We start from the raw sequence: 17,903 nt of genomic DNA on the forward strand, positions 1-17,903 counted from the left end.
CCTCCTCACCCCGCCATGCTCTGTGAATTCTAATTTTCTATTGCAGATTCTTTTCTCTGAACCACATGTTGCTTCCTGGGCTCATGAAGGATAAAAAAAAATTACAGCAGAAATACTACAAACAAACCCAACAGGGCGTTGGAAACTAAAGAGAAAATAAACAAATGGGACTACATCAAAATAAAAAGCTTCTGCACAGCAAAAGAAACCATCAACAAAATAACAAGAAAGCCCACTGCATGGGAGAACATATTTGCCAATGTTATCACCGATAAGGGTTTAATCTCCAACATTTATAGGGAACTCATACAACTTAACAAAAGGAAGATAAACAATCCAATCAAAAAATGGGCAAAGGACCTAAATAGACACTTTTCAAAAGAGGACATTCAGAAAGCCAAGCTCAAAGTCACTAATCATCCAAGAGATGCAAATCAAAACAACAATGAGGTACCATCTCACACCTGTCAGAATGGCTATCATCAACAAATCAACAAACGACAAGTGCTGGAGAGGATGCAGAGAAAAAGGAACACTTGTGCACTGCTGGTGGGAATGCAGACTGGTGCAGCCACTGTGGAAGACAGTATGGAGTTTCCTCAAAAAACTAAAAATGGAACTCTCATTTGACCCAGTGATCCCACTGCTAGGAATATATCCCAAGAAACCAAAAACACCAATCAGAAAGGATATATGCACCCCTATGTTCATAGCAGCACAATTTACCATGCTAAGATTTGGAAACAGCCTAAGTGCCCATCAGTAGATGAGTAGATTAGAAAACCGTGGTACATCTACACGATGGAATACTATGCTGCTGTAAAAAAGAAGGAATTCTTACCATTTGCAACAGCATGGATGGAACTGGAGAGCATTATGCTAAGTGAAATAAGCCAGTCAATGAAAGAAAAATACCACATGATCTCACTCATTTATGGGTAATAAAGACGATTATAAACTGATGAACAAAAATACAGTGGGGCCTTGACTTACGAGTGTCCCGACTAACAAGTTTTTTGAGATACCAGCTGTCTCTCCGCTGATTTTTTGCATTGAGTTGACAGAGTAATTTGAGTTAACAAGCTCGGTCTCAGAACAAATTAAACTCGTAAGTCAAGGCCCCACTTTGGATACAGAGGCAGAGCAGCATCAAACAGACTGTCAAACTACAGCAGGAAGGCTGGGTAGGGTTGGTGGGTGGGGGTAAGAGATCAACCAAAGGACATGTATGCATGCATATAAGCATAATCAATGGACACAAGACACTGGGAGGTAGGGGAGGCCAGGGAAGGTCAAGGGGGGGGAAAAAAAGGAGACATATGTAATACTCTTTGTAATACTTTAAGCAATAAAACAAAATTTTAAAAAAACACCAAAAAAAACACCAACAACAATAAGGCAAAAGTGGGCGGGGTTTTTTTGAATTTTGGTCCTTATCTGTCCAAGACACATTTGAAAATAACGAGGGTGCTTCTGAAGGGGACGAGGTAGAGAGCAGCAGTACCCCAGGGACAAACCATGAGGCCAGAGGATTCTCCTGGTGGCTCAGCAGCCTCCTTCCTGGGTCCAGTTCCGGGCGTTGATGAAGAGCTGGAGCCAGGGGGAGGTGGTGAGAGTGTCGAACGGAGGGGGCTGCCATGCCCACTGCCAGGGCCTCACAGCCCGCTCAGGGTGAGGCATGAGGGCCAGGTGGCGGCCATCAAGAGAACAGACACCAGCCACGCCCCCTGGGGACCCGTTGGGATTGAGGGGGTACTGTTCCGTGGGGTTCCCGTCATCGTCTGCCCAGTGCAGTGGAGCCAAGCCCTTGGCCTCGATCTGGGCTTGGAGTTCCGGAGAAGAAAACGCCATGTAACCTGGGAGGGAAGGAGAAGGGGAGCAAGAGCAAAGCTGTTTCATGCCCTCTCCCCACCCCTGCCCCCAGACACTCCCTCCTGCCTTCCAGTCGTCTCACCTTCACCATGGGCGCTCCACACAGGCAGCACGGCACCCTCCATCCCTCGGAGCATCAGGGCTGGCCCGGGCCCCACACGCACACTGGCCCAGCGAGACTCAAAACGCCCAGACAGGTTGTGGCGAAGCAGGAGGCCGGGCTGGGCTGCCCAGGAGTCGGAGTCGTGGCCCATCTCCTCTTCCTCCTTGTTGGGGTTGCCTCCCACCCAGCCCAGCAGAGCCAGCAGCTGACAGCCGTTACACACACCCAGGCTGAAGGTGTCCGGCCGCTTCCGGAAGCGCCTCAGCTCAGCCCCGGCCTGTGGATGAAAGGTCACGGCAGCTGCCCACCCTAGGAGGGAGCAGGACAGGTGGGGTGAGACTTGGAATGAAGGGAGATGGCTGCTTTTCCCGCTAACATGCACTGTTACATGCCCTCAGGCCCGCCCCCTCTGCAGAGCTCAGGGCAAGTGTAGGGGAAGAAATGGGTTCATCTGCTTCATTCATATTGCCAATTCCTGGGCCAGACATGGCCCATGAGAAGTCTTTTGCTGGACCAGCAGAGCATTTTCAAAATTTTTTATTTAGTTGCTTAACATTTAAAAATAAGATTTCATATGAAAATCTGGATTTCTGGCTTCTCTTAAAAAACAGAAGGATTGAGCCATGCTGAGCCAGCTCTCCCACAGCACAATCTGCTGGAGGTTCGACAAGGCGTGTGCCCTCCAGCCGAGGGGGCACTGCCCCACCGGCCACCTGCCTCATTTAAGTGAGGCATCTGGCCCAGAATGAAGGCCCTCTCCCCGGGCCTGTGGAGGTGCGAGGCCAAGGCCCAGCCTAGGAGGAGGGGAGCTAAGGCACCTCCTCAGGAATGTGGGGAAGGAAGTGGGCAGAGCCTGCGCGCTGACCTTTGGCAGAGCCCAGGACATCTGCGTAGCTGAAGCCGCCCACGAAGGCCACACCGCGGAACGTGTCCAGCTTGACTGCCCCTGAGCAGAGGTCTTGCATGGTCACATCCCACACCTGGCAGGGTGGAGGGGAAGTATCAGAGGACACAGTCTGAGGCCCATCCCCAGCTCTGCCAGGCTCACTGCTCACCTCGAACCCAGCCAAGTGGAAGGCATCGGCCATCTCCCGGTCTCCGTTACTGCCCTCCTCTCGCAAGATGGCGACTCGGGGGGTGGGACCATCTGGGGGGGAGAAGTGTCTCTTCTAGAGGGCCACTTCCCACCCCAATCCCCAGGCACCTTTTTATCCCTAAATTTTTATTAATTTTTTTTTAAAATATATATTTCTTTATTGATTTCAGAGAGGAAGGGAGAAGGAAAGAGATAGAAACATCAATGATGACAGAGAATCATTGATTGGCTGCCTCCTGCACACCCACCACTGGGGAATGAGCCCGCAACCCAGGCATATGCCCTTGGCCGGAATCGAACCTGGGACCCTTCAGTCCGCAGGCTGATGCTCTATCCACTGAGCCAAGCCGGCTAGGGCTATTCATTAATTTGAGAGAGAGAGGAAGGTAGAGATAAGAGTGAGAGAGAGAGACTGATTTGTTTTTTCACTTATTTATACATTCACTGGTTGCTTCTTGTATGTGCTCTGACCAGGAATCAAACCCGAAACCGTGGTGAGTCGGGATGATGCTCTAACTAACTGAGCTACCCGGCCAAGGCCCCGGACTCCTTTTGCAGAGCAGGCCGGGGCCTCCAGGCCCAAGGTGCCCAGGAAGCCAAGCCTCTGCACACACTTCCTCACCGGGCTCGCGGGGCACGGACGCTTTGGGAAAGCTGGGGGGCAGGCAGTAGCGGGGTCCTGTCCGCTCCCTGAGCCCTTGTTCCTCCTCTGCCACACAGCTCGGCTCTGCCTGCAGCCGGTCCAGCTGGAAACTCGTCTCTTCCCAGAGGGCTCGCAGCTGCCCAACAGGCTCCTCCAGAGCCACAGCCCCGTTCACTGACACCCGGACCTAGAGGAGGGCGAATCTCTCAGAGGCCAAGGGCAAAATGCCCAACCTGAGGCTGGAGGAGGTGAGCCACACCGCCCTCCACACCCGCTCTTCCTCACCATGGCATGGGGCCCGACGTGACCCGTGTGGCCCAGCTCCAGGCAGTGGAGGCCAGCATCCTGGTATCGCTTTAGCACCTGGGCCAGGTCTGTCTCCTGCACCTCCAGGACCAGGCCTGGCTCCTCAGCGAACAGCACAGGCAGCACTGGGAAAGCAACGGAGGCGTCAGGGGGACTCGAGTACTGATATGACTCGGGTAGTCAGGGGGTATGACTGAGGATTGAGGGAGTGGAGGCAGGGACTGGGGTGGGGTGAGGTCTATGAGACTGGGATACAGTCAGAACAGTGGGTGCCACCCGGCTCAGTGGTCGGAGAAGACAGCAAGGGACTCAGGGAAAAAGGAGTTGGGGACACTATATTCTTTAACAGGACATGGGTTTGCAGGGTGGGACAGGCAGCTCACGCCTGAGTCTGGACCCTGTGCTCCTCACCATCGACCTCAGAGGCAGGCACGTCCACTTCTATCCCACAATTCCCAGCAAAGGCCATCTCCAGCAGGCAGGTGATGAGACCCCCATCGCTGACATCGTGGCCTGAGCAGAGGAGGCGGTCTGGAGGAAGAGGAAAATCGCTCAGCAACCTCCGAGGCCAAACCACGCCCCTGCTCATGGGTAGAGAGTATGTGTGAGAATGTGGGCACACACAGAGAGCCAGAGAGGAGAGCGACTGCTCCCTCTTGCCCACCCTCACATGCTCAGCTGGGGAATGCTGCCACTGCCGGCCATGCCCACCACCTGCACCAGGCCTCACTCACCTCTCAGCAGCCCCTGGGTGATGCTGAAGGCACGCACCAAGTTTTCAGGAAGGTCCAGGTTGGGAGGGTGCTCACCAAGCTGGGAGAAGCACTGGGCCAGGGCTGTGCCCCCCAGCCGATGCTGCCCAGGACTCAGGGGCACGTACAGCAGACGGCCTGGAGGGACAGGGAAAGGTGAGGGGAGATGGATGGCTCATGAGCACCCAAGTTCCAACAGGTGCTCGGACACTCAGACCCAGTCCCAGAAAGCACCGCAGCCCGTGTGGACATGGGGCAGGACGTGGCAAGGGCTGGTTAGCATTCACGATGGAGACCCAAACAAAGGACCAGGCTCTGAATACACAATGCAGGGAGGAGGGCAAGAACCCATACCTCTCCCTCCAGGACACTTGAGGTCCGGGGTCACAGTGGCTGTAATGTCTGGACAGACAGCATAGGCTGAGATGACCAGTGACCCTATGGAGCAAGGAGTAAGAGAGTAAGGTGCCAGCCTGGACCCGCAAGGTCCCATCCCTCTCCCAGTGGCCCCCAGACCTCACCAGGAGCCAACACAGTCTCAGAGCCAACCCGGGCAGCCATGCTGAGGGAGTCCTTGCCGCCGTCCACTGCCACCCCCAGGGCCGCCATCACTGCCACCATAGCCTCACAGGCATCGGCCAGAGCCGCCCCCTCCCCTGGGAGCTTGGCTGCCCACATCCAGTTCGCACTGCACTTCACATCCTGGGAAGTGGCAGAGACTTGGCATTAGAGGGGAAGGGAGGCCACAGCATGAAGGGCAGCAGGGTAACTGAATGGTGGATGTGGATGTGTCCCAGAGGCCAGGGCTCCAGGCAGAAGCTGTGGGGGACTCACCCGGAGGTCAGTGACTAGAGCAAACACCAGGTTGGTGAGGGCCTCGGCCACAGCCAGCCGGGCAGCAGCCTTGGGGTCCAGCAGGCTCTTGACCGGCTGCTCTCCCAGGGCTGTGGCAGCCCCTACGAGCTCCTGGTGACTCAGTGCCACAACTGCCACGTCTGCTAGAGGAGTCTGCAGGGGCCCGACACACTGCTGCTGGGCCACCAGGCCACCCACGGAGCGGTCCACCTGTGGAACCAGGTGGGGTTGGCAAGAGCACAAGGGCCAGGGACACAGGATTGGCGGGAGGCCTAGCTTGCCTTGACCCTGCAGACCAGAGGCCATGAGGGTGGCTGCCCTGCCCCTTCTCCCTTGGGTCTGGTGAACCCCACAGCAGTCCCCAGGGATGGGAGGCCAGGGGTGGGTGAGCTGGGGGAAGAGTGCAGAGGGCTGAGGGCCAGGGCAGGAGTGCAGGGAGGACCTTGTTGGTGAGGTAGCGCTTGCTGGCCACAGCAGGCAGCCTCAGGACCCGCTCCAGGGCCTGGCGCACGCTCAGCCCCGGAGGCAGGACCAGAGGCTGCAGCAAAGGGACAGTCCTCTGGAGGAAGAACTCCTGCAACACAGATGGCAATCGGGGTGTAAGCACCTGGGAGAGGGCTGGCACACAGGTGACAAAGCACAGGCAGGGCGACGGGGCCAGGAGAGGAGAAACTCAGCCTCCTCCCCAACCCCACGTACCTTCCGAGGCATCTTGCCCAGCACCCAGTCCAGCTCCAGGTCCACAGGGGTTGTGTTAGGCATCAAAGGGGCATCTCCCTGGCCCTTTCTTCCCACGGGACACTGCCGGTCATCCACCAGCACTATCTGCAGACCACAGGCACGTGCCCAGAGGGAATGAGGCGACGACCACCGCAGGGAGCGCTTTAGAAAGCAGGGCAGAACGCGCTTCCCCCCCTGGCTGGTTTCCCCTGGTGAGTTCCTAGCCCTTTCTGCCTCCCACATCCTGCTCCCCATAACACGTTTGCCACCAGCTGTACCTAAGCAGCTCAAGCCCACCCACAGTGTCTGCTTCAGGGGCCAACTCACTCTCCTGTCTCCAGTGATGGTGCCCACAAAGCAAGCTGGGCAGCGTTCCCGGGCGCTGACCCGATGCAGGAAGTCCCGGTCTGAGGGCCTCAGCAGAAGCGCATTAGACTCCTGGTACTCAGCCCCCCAGATTTCCAGGGCGTTCAGGGTTGGGTCCCCGAGCTGCACACCATGGAGGAGCAGGAAAGAGAAGGGTCAGTGGGTACTCCCAAGTTTCATGTGGGCGGGCTGGGCTGGAGAGACTTTGATGGCCAGACTTCCGGGAAGAGACTCGCCTGGAAGCAGCTGGTGTAAATAATGGCTCCAGCCGGGTCGCTCAGCTCCTTTAGGACATTGCCTGGTGAGAGGGTTGCAGGAAGAGGCGGTGATCTGGGTCTGGGCAGCACCAGGCACACAAAGGGCAGTCCCTGGCCTCCAAGTTCGGTGTGTCCCTGTGTGAATCACTGCTACACCCGCACCACCCACTGTCCCATGCAGCAGGCTTCCATGCCCCAACCTTCAGCCTGTCCACACAGTACATAGGGGATGGAGACCAGAGCTGCATGGTTCATTGCAGATTCTTGACGCCTCTTCCTAAACCAAACCTGGCAGGAGACCAGGTAGGCCAGCCCCTTCTCTCACCATTGCCACCAGCACCCTGGTCATGGAGGCTGCAGATGGGGTTTCCCCTGGGGGCCTCCACACAAGCCCGAATCACACGGTTCATCTTCTGTTCCATCTCCGGGTCTCCCCGCTGCACAGCCCCGAAGTCCAGGTCACTGGCATTGTCTCCCTGCACCTGCGGGAACATATGGCATAGCTCAGCTCAGGGGGCTTAGGAGCTCCCACTCCCCATCCGCACACAGGGCCTGGCGATACCATGGAGTCTGCATCTGCAGCTATTCCTACTCACCTGTACAGACGAAGCAGCTCCGCCCCCCACTCCAATCCTGTAGACAGGACCCCCAACCTTTACAACATCCATGCCTGCAAGGAGGGAGGGAAGATTCAGAGCACTGAGGAAGTGACTAAAAGAAGTATGAGTATGAAGAAGTGTGAGGACAAAGGATAGCTGACATTAGGATAGAGCAATCAAAATTACAAACACAGCCCTAACCGGTTTGGCTCAGCGGATAGCGCGTCGGCCGGCGGATTCAAGGGTCCCAGGTTCGATTCCGGTCAAGGGCATGTACCTTGGTTGCGGGCACATCCCCAGTAGGGAGTGTGCAGGAGGCAGCTGATTAGTGTTTCTCTCTCATCGATGTTTCTAACTCTCTATCCCTCTCCCTACCTCTCTGTGAAGAATCAATAAAATATATATTTTTTAAAAAATTACAAACAGCCGAGACCGGTTTGGCTCAGTGGATAGAGCGTCGGCCTGCGGACTGAGGGGTCCTGGGTTCGATTCCGGTCAAGGGCATGTACCTGGGTTGCGGGCGTATCCCCAGTGGGGGATGTGCAGGAGGCAGCTGGTCGATGTTTCTCTCTCATCGATGTTTCTAACTCTCTATCTCTCTCCCTTCCTCTCTGTAAAAAATCAATAAAATATATTAAAAAAAAAAAATTACAAACACACATATTATCTTTGATTGGATAAATACACTTAGAGGAATTTATCCACCAGATTTATTTGCACAGGTACAGAATCACCTATGTCCAAAATTAAACACTGCAGCATTATCTGTATTACCAAATTTAGGAAATAATTTGAATGGTAACAATAGAGAACTGATTAAATAAAATTATGGCATATCCACACAATGAAACACTAAGCCACCAAAGAAAAGAATTACATATGAATATAATGAAGTAATATGACTGCATCGGTATGAAATGATCTCTAAAATATATTGCTAGGTTAAAAAAAAGCAATGTATAGAAGTATGCACACCCATTAACAACAGCATCAAAAAGAATAAATTACTTAGAAATAAATTTAACAATAGAAATGTAAAACTTACTCTGAAAATTATAAAATAGTAGACTTAAGTAAATGGAAAGGGATCTCATGTTCATAGACTGAATTAATATTGTTTTGATAGCAATACTCCCCCAAAAGATCTGTAGAATCAACACAGTCAGTCACCTTTTTCACAGAAATTGATCAGCTGATCCTAAAATGTCTATGGAAATATGAGGGACTTCAACTAGCCAAACAACACTTCTGCCTTTAAAATTCACTACAAAGCTACAGTAATCAAGGTTGTGGTACTAACATAAGGATAGATAGATACAGATCGATAGAATATACCTGGTATAGGTCAATGTACTAGAACTGTTGAGTCCACAAACAAACCCATACATTTATGGCCAACTGACTTTTTTAAAATATATTTTTATTGATTTCAGAGAGGAAGGAAGAGCGGGAGAGAGATAGAAACATCAATGATGAGAGAGAATCACTGATCGACTGCCTCCTACACACCCCTACTGGGGATCAAGCCCGCAACCTGGGCATTTGCTGTTGACCGGAATAGAACCTGGGACCCTTCAGTCTGCAGGCTGATGCTCTATCCACTGAGCCAAACCAGCTGGAGCTGGCCAAGAGACTTTTGACAAGAGTTCCAAGACAATTCAATGGGATAAGGAAAGTCTTTTCAAAAGGTAGTGTTGGGACAACTGGATAGCCACATATGAGAGAATGAAGTTTTATAAATTAATATAAAAATTAATTTAAAATGTCAGAGACCTCAGTGTAAGAGCTAAAAGTTACAAAAATATCATAAGAAAACATATAAGTAAATCTTCATGATCTTGGCTTAGGCAATGGTTTCTTGGTCATGACACTAAAACCACAAGTAGCAAAAGAAAAATTAAATTGTATTTTACCAAAATTAAAAACATTTGTGCTTCAGAGGATACCATATAGAAAGTAAAAAGACAACCCACAAAATGGGAGAAAGTATTTGCAAACCATGTATCTATCTGATAAGGGTCTAGTATCCAGACTATATAATGAACTCTTACAACTCTATTAAAAAAAAGATAAATAACTCAATTTAAAAATGGGCAAATAGACATTTCTCCAAAAATATACAAATGACCAACAAACATATGAAACATAAATCAAAACCACAATAAGATACCACTTTATGCATATATGATGACTATCATCAAATAGAAAGCTAATAACAAGTGTTGGTGAGGATTTGGAGAAACTGGGACCCTCATAAGGGGGATATAAAATGCTGTACTGCTCTGGCCATTTTTTATTTTTTAAACATATATTTTAAAAATTTATTTCAGCCGAAACCGGTTTGGCTCAGTGGATGGAGGGTCGGCCTGCGGACTGAAGGGTCCCAGGTTCGATTCTGGTCAAGGGCATGTACCTGGGTTGCGGGCACATCCCCAGTGGGGAGTGTGCAGGAGGCGGCTGATCGATGTTTCTCTCTCATCGATGTTTCTGACTTTCTATCTCTCTCCCTTCCTCTCTGTAAAAAAAAATCAATAAAATATATTAAAAAAAAATTTATTTCAGAGAGGAAGGGAGAGGGAGAGATAGAAACATCAATGATGAGAGAGAATCACTGATCAACTGCTTCTTGCACTCCCCACACTGGGGACCAAGCCCACAAACTGGGCATGTGCGCTCACTGGGAATCGAACCATGACCTCCTTAGTTTAACCACTGAGACAGAGCGGCTGGGCACTTGGCCATTTTTTTAAAAAGTTGAATATAGTTACCATATGACCCAGCAATTCACTCCTAGTTATATACCTAGGAGAAGAAAGAACATAAATACACAGAAAAACTTGTACACAAATGTTTATAGCAGCATTGTTCATAACAGCCAAAAATAGAAATAACCCACTTGTCTATCAACTGATGAATGAATAAATTGTGATATGTCTATACAATGGAATATGATTCAGCCATAAAAAGAAATGAAGTACTGAGACATACTATAACATGGATGAACCTTGAAGATATTATGCTACGTGAAAGCCAGACACAAAAGGTCATGCATTGGATGATTCCATTGATAGGAAATGTTCAGAACAGGCAAATCCATAGAGACAGAGAGTAGATTAGTGGTTGCCACAGGCCAAGAAAGGGGGATGTGGCATGACTGCTAATGGGTGCAGGGTTTCTTTCTGGGGTGAAAAAAATGCTCTGGAATTAGTGGTGATCGATGTACACCTTTGTGAATATACTAAAAACGAGTACATTTTAAGAGGGTTGCCCTAGCCGACTTGGCTCAGTGGATAGAGCATTAGCCTGCGGACTGAAGAGTCCCAGGTTCGATTCCGGCCAAGGGCACATGCCTGGGTTTTGGGATCGATCTCCAGTGGGGGCGTGCAGGAGGCAGCCAATCAGTGATTCTCTCTCATCATTGATGTTTCTATCTCTCTCTCATTCTCCCTTCCTCTCTGAAATCAATAAAGAAATATATATTTTTTTTAAAAAAAGAGAGTAAGCTTTTTGGTACATAAATTACATCTCAATAAAATAGGTAATAAAAGAAAAAGACGTGTATGCACATACGCTATTTATTCTTTTTAAAAGGGGCAAATAGCCCTAGTCGGTTTGGCTCAGTGGATGGAGCATCAGCCTGCAGACTGAAGGGTCCCAGGTTCAATTCCAGCCAAGGGCACATGCCTGGGTTGTGGGCTTGATCCCCAGTGGGGGGCATGCAGGAGGTTGCCAATCAATGATTCTCTCTCATCATTGATATTTCTCTCTCTCTCCCTCTCCCTTCCTCTCTGAAATCAATAAAAGTATATTTAAAATAAATAAATAAATAAATAAATAGATGGGGCAGATATACATATGGTTCTGTTACATATGCAGGAAGCACCTCGGGTAAGGTACAAAAGTTACTAATTAACACTGGTTATCTTCAGGGAGGGAAACTGGGTGGCTGGAGGTCAGGGAAGGAGCGTTTTCACTGCATATTCTCTTTTGCCTTTGCAATTCTGAACCACATGACTGGGTCACGTAGTCATAAATGGGACCTGGCCTTTATCTTGATTCTATTACAGCACCTGGCACAGACCTAGCATGGAAGGGGTGTTCAATAAATGTTTGCTCAACTAAACTGAGCTAGCAGATAAAAGCCCCTGGCATGTAACAGGCACTGAATAAACACTGGCTGCCTTGACCTAGCAGCGTGGGCCCCTGTCAGGAAGTAAACTGGGCAGGAGGCAGAGGCAACACAGACTGAGACGGCCCGTTGCCTAAAGCCCTGACCTGCCTTGACCACCTGTACTGTGAAGAAGAGGCATGGGCTGGGAAATTAAAAACTAACCACTGAAGTGTCCTCTCAATTCCCCTCTGCACCTGCCACGTGCTGGAGAGAAAGCTAGCCGGATCTGGAAAACGTCAGGGGGCTCTTACCTGACTCTGGGGGCTCCTTGCTCACGTGCTCGGCTTCCATGGAGCCAATGCCCCCACTAAACATGATGGGCTTGATCCACTCACGCCGCTGGCTGTCTGGGAGCTGGAGGCCCAAGGAGCGGGCAAAGCCTGGAGTGTGGACGTCACAGGGAGAGGAGACAGGATCACCACCCAGTCTCCTCAGCGCTCACTCAGTCACACACCCCGTCCCACCTCCAGTACTAGGTATCTATTATCCCCCGCGCCCCCCGAGCCTCACCGGCCAGCACTGGTTCCCCAAACTTGTTGCCATAGTCAGAAGCCCCATTACTGGCCTCAATGGCAACCTCGAGGGGCCGGGCAAAGTTCCCAGGATACTGGAAGCTCGGATCCTCCCAGGGCAGATTGTAACCTGGTAGGAAAGAGAAAGTTGGGTAGACTGTAAAAACAGAAAACGGAGGAGCCAGGCCTCTGGGAAGAATCTAAGCCACCAAGGACTACCTGCACCTGTAGAATGTTCCATTTTAGGAAGCCCTATTTTAGCAAGGTGCAGTTTTCCTAACGATTGGTCTTATTTCTCACCTCCCACACCAGCCTTCCCTGGCTCTTGGGACCAGAGTTAAGCCTTTCTACGTAACTGGATTTGGGAGCAGGTGATGGTCATAAGTCTGACCCAGTACCACACTTTCTTGATGAGTGGATCCTAGTTTATAAATTGTGGTTCTACAAAGCCAGAATGGTGACCTGAGTTCCCCCTGGCATACAGTCCTCATGACCATGGTCGATGAAAAGCCAGTTACTCCAGAGCCCATCATCCCATAATGACCCAGGATGACCTTTGACTTAAGAGATATAAGTGTTCGGCGCCTGCCAGGACAAGGAATCTGGAAGCAGAGATGTCTAGAAAGGAAAGAGATGGGACCTGGGATGTGCAGATTTCCAAAGCAATAGCCAGCAGTGCCAGCCACCACGTGGGCCCCACGTCCCGTGCACTGGACATCTCGGATCCGGCCCCCTGTGCCCGTGGTTGCACCGCTGAAGGGGGCTACTCCTGTAAACAAAGGGGTCAAGGTCTGAGTACTGAAGAGACAAACCCAAGCTCTGACCACCCCATTGAAAATAAAAACCACCATCCTGCTCTACTGTTTTTCACAGGCCCAGCCCAGGGGCCTGGGAGCTGAGCACTTCCCGGCATTCTCTGCTCTACCCCTCCCAGGACCCAGCTCACCTGTGGGGAAGTTGTGGGTCTCTGCTGTGAAGACAACATGTCTCAGCCCCTGCTGTTGCCGGAAGCAGCTTGGCTGTGTGGGGTCCTCGGGCCTCAGGAATCGGACTTCCTTCCCCTGGATTGCACTGTGGACACATCCGCTCTGGACTTTGCTTCCTTCTTGGGATCTGTCCTTACCCAGCCAGGGTCTAGGGGCCTCCCCTCCCCTAGGCCTGAAGTGACCCCAGCCTTGGGCGTACCCACCTGCTGTTATCACAGAACTTGAGGACGTTATTGGGATTCGAGAATGCCTGGGTGCTCATGATGGACTCGAAGAGCGACTGTGCCAGCTCCTGCCCATCCACGTGGAGTCGGCCCTTGAAGAACCAGTGTCGGCTGTGCTCACTGTAGGGGATGACATAGGGAGGGGAAGGTAGGGTGGAAACCTGAGGTCATTTCTCAGGCCTTGCCATGCTTCTCACCAGCATTAACAGCAGAGTTAGAATCTACTCAAACTTAGATAATATCAAAATATATTCCCATAATCTTCAAACATTGTCATTGTGGACTGTCCAGATCCAAAGTGAAGAGAAAAACCAAGATTTGAATGTAGACTACTGGGCAGGTGGGGAGCCCAGACTTCAAACAGACTCAGGGAGGCCCCATAAAGCAAAAGAGAGCCATGAAAGCAAGTCCCTGTGGTCTGCCCTTCCGACCTCCACAGGCTCAGACATCAGGACATACCTCCCCATTCCTCCCTACCTATTGGACTGAGCCAAGTCAAAGGCCTCCACCGTGCTAGGGTTCCGCTGCAGCTCCTGGAAGCGCTTGGTGTAGAAATCCAGGTCCCAGGAGTCTAGGGCTAGACCTAGGAGACGAGCCCAATCAGAGTTGACTGTTGGTCTCAAGCTGCCACTTCCCAGGCCTCAGCATCCCTAGCAGCCTAGCCTGGGCCTTCTTCCCTGCTTACCTAGCTCCTGGTTGGCTTTCTCCAAGGCAGGCCGGCCCTCAGCCAGTATGTTGATTGGGCCATTGAGGGGTGCTGGGATGCACCCAATGGAGAAGCTCTGGATGGGACGGGGGAAGTGCTGCTCCGTCATCCGGTCATACAGGGTTGCCAGAGCAATGGCCTCCATCTCAGCTGAAGGGGGGTGGGCAAACTAGGGGTGGAGACACACAGAGTACAAGGGGTAGAGAGCTGAAGAAGAGATAAAATAGTCCACTTTCCATCTTCCAAGCCAGGCAGGGCCAGCCCACTGCTAGCCTATACGGCGCCTCTGTTCAGATTAGAAAAGTAGTTCCTTTCCCAGCATGATGTGAGGGTGCAGGTCAGTGAGGGGAGCAGAGGCTGGAATTTCTGTCCCCTTCACTCTTCAACCAGGTGCCCTCAAGCAGTGAATAACCTGCGAACAGGGCAGGCCTAAAGCCAGGAGCTCCTTCCCCCGTCTCTGCCACTATTTCCCTAGGGTTTAGAGTCCACTCTCTTATCCCTGACCCATCTCCTCCTCCCGATCCCCCATCCTGATGGCCTAGCACCTCACCGAGAGCAGGTAGCGCCGGGTAGTCTCCACGCGGTCCCCAGCCCCAAGCCCAGCGGCCCGGCACACTGACACGATGTTGGTGGACGTCGGAGTGGAGAAGTTCAGCCTGAGGAGTGGGCCACATGGTGAGGACCTGAGAGCCCCAGCTGAGAAGACAGGCCCTACCCACTGCTGTCCAGCAAATCTCCCATCTCCACTACCCACACTGATGGCCTCCAGCCTCAGACCAGGGCACTCATAAAACTGTTTTCAGTCCTAACCGGTTTGGCTCAGTGGATAGAGCATCGGCCTGTGGACTCAAGGGTCCCAGGTTCGATTCCGGACAAGGGCATGTACCTTGGTTGAGGGCACATACCCAGTAGGGAGTATGCAGGAGGCAGCTGATCGATGTTTCTCTCTAATTGATGTTTCTAACTCTCTATCCCTCTCCCTTCCTCTCTGTAAAAAAAAATCAATAAAATATATTAAAAAAAAAAAAGAATCATGATGATCTAGTCAAAACTACCAACCATAGCAGGAATATCACTCCCAGAAGGCTCTAATCTCCTTCTAAAAAAACCAAAAACAAAACAAAACAAAACTGTTTTCAAAGGTCACGCAAAGCAAGCCATAATTGTCCTTTTTGCATCAAAACGCTTTGATTTCAATTTCTCAGAACTCAATCTGTTTTATTTCCAGAACATGCCTGGGAGCTAGCTCAGTCTTCGAAGGCATCTTCCCACATGGGGGCGGCATAAGCATGGTTTTCTAGGCAGGGAGTAGGATGGAGCAAATGAAAAACAAATCTGAGGATCACAAGAGGAGGAAGCAAAGGAATGGAAGTGGAAGGGGTGGGCAGTATGTTTAAAAGAAATCGTGTGCCTGATCCTGGAAGGAGTTGCCTCAGGGGAGACACCTGCCTGGGCCCAACCTCCAGCAGCAGGTCACTGGAGCCAGGAAGGAGCCAGGACTCCTGAGCGACATCATCTAGTAACAAGGGGCAGCCAAACAGCCACATCAGCTTCTTCATCTCCTCAGCACTTGGGAGGGACTCAGCTGCAGGGAGACAGGGTAAGGATCCTTGAGCCACTGCCTGGGCACCGGGGTACCTCCCTCAAGAACCCGATACTTGGTCCAACCTGTCCAGTTCACATTGTAGCACAGCTCGGTCTTCACGCTCTGCAGCTCTGGCAGTTTCCCTTGCAGCTTCCTTCGAGTGTGGCCGGCCGCTGCATCTTCATGGCCAGAGGGACGGACATAGAAGTGAAGGACGGAGGACATCTCTTCAGATGTCCCTTGCTGGAGAGATGAGTTAGGTTCCTAAAAAAATAACATTCACTGTAGCCTATCTGCTGAACCTATTTCCAGTTTTCAGGACAGCTGAGGCTTTGGAGGCATTAAGGATTGATGGGGAAAGGGATCGGGGCATTCAGAGAAACAAGGTAACCTGAAAATGTAACCTTGGGGGTTTTAACTAATTCTGCAAAATGCGGGCTTTAGCGGTCTGGGACCTGGGTGTAGATACATCCTTGACACTTGGTCCCTGCGCACCTGCCCTTTGCTGGGTCCCAGGTAAGTTCTTAGGAACTCTCTTTCTCACCCATAATGTATCAACACTGGCTTCTATTCCTCTAACTCACCAGGTTCAGTTCTGGCAGGCATTTTTCTCACCCTGATATGTATTTGCATGGCCAGCTCCTTACTATTTAGACTTCAGGAGAAATTCACTTTCTTGGAATGGATGTCTTTGACAAACCGGGCTGAAGTAGTCACCATCAGATGGCCCTATTTTAATTTCCTATATTGCACTTATGGCTGACATTTTTTTAGCTCTACCTTCCCCATGAGAACAAAATTCTTCTCCATGTGGGCATGGACTGTAGCTGGTTTTTCTTCATTGGTAAACACACTGGATTACCAAGGCTTAGAACAATACTTGGGTCTTAAAAAGAAAATAAATAAATAATCATCCTGGCCGGTCTCTCAGTGGTTAGAGCATTAGCCCATGGACCCAAGGCTCTCGGGTTCGATTCCCAATCAAGGGCACATACCTCAGTTCAATACCTGGCCCGGATCAGGGTGCATACGGAGGCAACCAATGTGTCTCTCACATGATGTTTCTCTCTCGCCCTCCTCCACCTCCTCCCTCCCTTCCACTCTCTTTAAAAAAAATCAATGGGACTCGGTGAGGATTTTTTTTAAAAAAGGGAAAAATCGAAAACGTGTAGCCTTGGCCGGTGTGGATAACTGGTTAGAGCGTGGGGCTGCACGGAGGGACTCGGGTTCCATTCCCAGTCAAGGACAAGTAGCTGGTTTGCAAGTATGATTCCGCCCTTGGGGGCGCGTGGGAAGGCAACCGATTGAAATTTCTCTTTCCCCCTCCCTGCCTCCCTTCCTCTCTCTCTAAAAATCAATGTGAGGATGAATTCTTAAAAATTTTCAAATAAAACTTGTTGACGGACTAAACTCGATTTCCGTCGCTCACCAATATCTCCCGACACCCGCCTCTTTCGGGCCACATTTCGGTAAAGGGCGCTTCTGCCGAGTCAGTGCTGACGGCCCCTTCCTCCCCGTGCTGGGTGGAGTGGGGCCCTCACCGTTGTCCTCCGTACCCTAATTCCTTCACAGGGGCCGTATCACACCACCTGACTTCCGTCCTGGTGAAACAGAAGCCAGGACAGAGCTGTCTACATCAGGGATGCACCCCCAACAGCTAGCACAGAGCCTGACACAGGAGGGGTCGGCAGGTGTGTTTCTGCTGCAGGGAGAGGCGAGGGCATGAGTCTACGTGGAGCCCCTGCAGCCCGGCGTCCACTGGACGCCCGTCCTGAAGCCGGCTGGCGGGCCCAGCGGGCGCCGCTCGGCTCGGCTCGCGGGGGTAACCAGGCCCGGGGAGGGTCGTGACGGGTGCGGCAAGCAGGGCTATCCCCACGGCGCGCGCGAGCCATACGCACGTGAAAGCGGTTCTCCCGGCCACAGGGCTCCTCAAGTGCTGGCGCGCTCGGACGTCATCGGCGTGCGCGGGAGGGGCGGGGCCTCGGGGCGCCCCGCCCTCCGCCCCTGGGGAAAGGCCTCTCCCGCAGGTGGTTTAGCCCACACATCTGTCTTGAGCTGCCGTGGAACATCCGCTCGGCCCCACACCCCGCCGCTCTGGTTCCCGCGCAAACTGTGACGGAGGCAGATCCTGAGAGCAGGAAACGGAATGG

At 51.6% G+C, this 17,903-nt stretch overlaps 1 protein-coding gene across 1 annotated transcript; it reads right to left on the reverse strand.

Annotated features, from left to right (window-relative positions):
* Positions 1-914: 914 nt before the first annotated feature.
* On the reverse strand, positions 915-17,665 carry PFAS (phosphoribosylformylglycinamidine synthase). Its single transcript, XM_081110109.1, has 29 exons — positions 17,652-17,665; positions 15,837-16,017; positions 15,618-15,753; positions 14,719-14,824; positions 14,148-14,337; positions 13,940-14,045; positions 13,442-13,582; positions 13,199-13,323; positions 12,893-13,021; positions 12,251-12,382; positions 11,992-12,120; positions 7,567-7,640; positions 7,296-7,452; positions 6,950-7,011; positions 6,675-6,836; positions 6,327-6,452; positions 6,070-6,201; positions 5,607-5,837; positions 5,294-5,474; positions 5,127-5,210; positions 4,755-4,910; positions 4,432-4,551; positions 4,000-4,145; positions 3,694-3,901; positions 3,031-3,122; positions 2,841-2,955; positions 1,955-2,284; positions 1,141-1,856; positions 915-983 (listed from the first exon to the last, which is right to left on the reverse strand). Exons 2-28 carry the CDS (start codon positions 15,976-15,978, stop codon positions 1,546-1,548), a joined length of 4,023 nt encoding a protein of 1,340 aa, XP_080966235.1. The 5' UTR covers positions 15,979-16,017; positions 17,652-17,665; the 3' UTR covers positions 915-983; positions 1,141-1,545.
* Positions 17,666-17,903: the final 238 nt, after the last annotated feature.

Source organism: Myotis nattereri (genome assembly GCF_964212035.1).
Source record: "Myotis nattereri genome assembly, chromosome: 16".
Taxonomy (NCBI): domain Eukaryota; kingdom Metazoa; phylum Chordata; class Mammalia; order Chiroptera; family Vespertilionidae; genus Myotis; species Myotis nattereri.

Excerpts from the sequence above, each read along its gene's own strand:
- PFAS (XM_081110109.1), bottom strand. The coding sequence starts at position 15,978 with ATGTCCTCCGTCCTTCACTTCTATGTCCGTCCCTCTGGCCATGAAGAT. Across the intron at positions 12,121-12,250 it reads TGGGGAACCAGTGCTGGCCG|GCTTTGCCCGCTCCTTGGGC; the intron begins GTGAGGCTCGGG and ends TCCACACTCCAG. Across the intron at positions 4,146-4,431 it reads GCCTGCCTCTGAGGTCGATG|TGCTGCCTGTGCTGTTCGCT; the intron begins GTGAGGAGCACA and ends TTGCTTTCCCAG.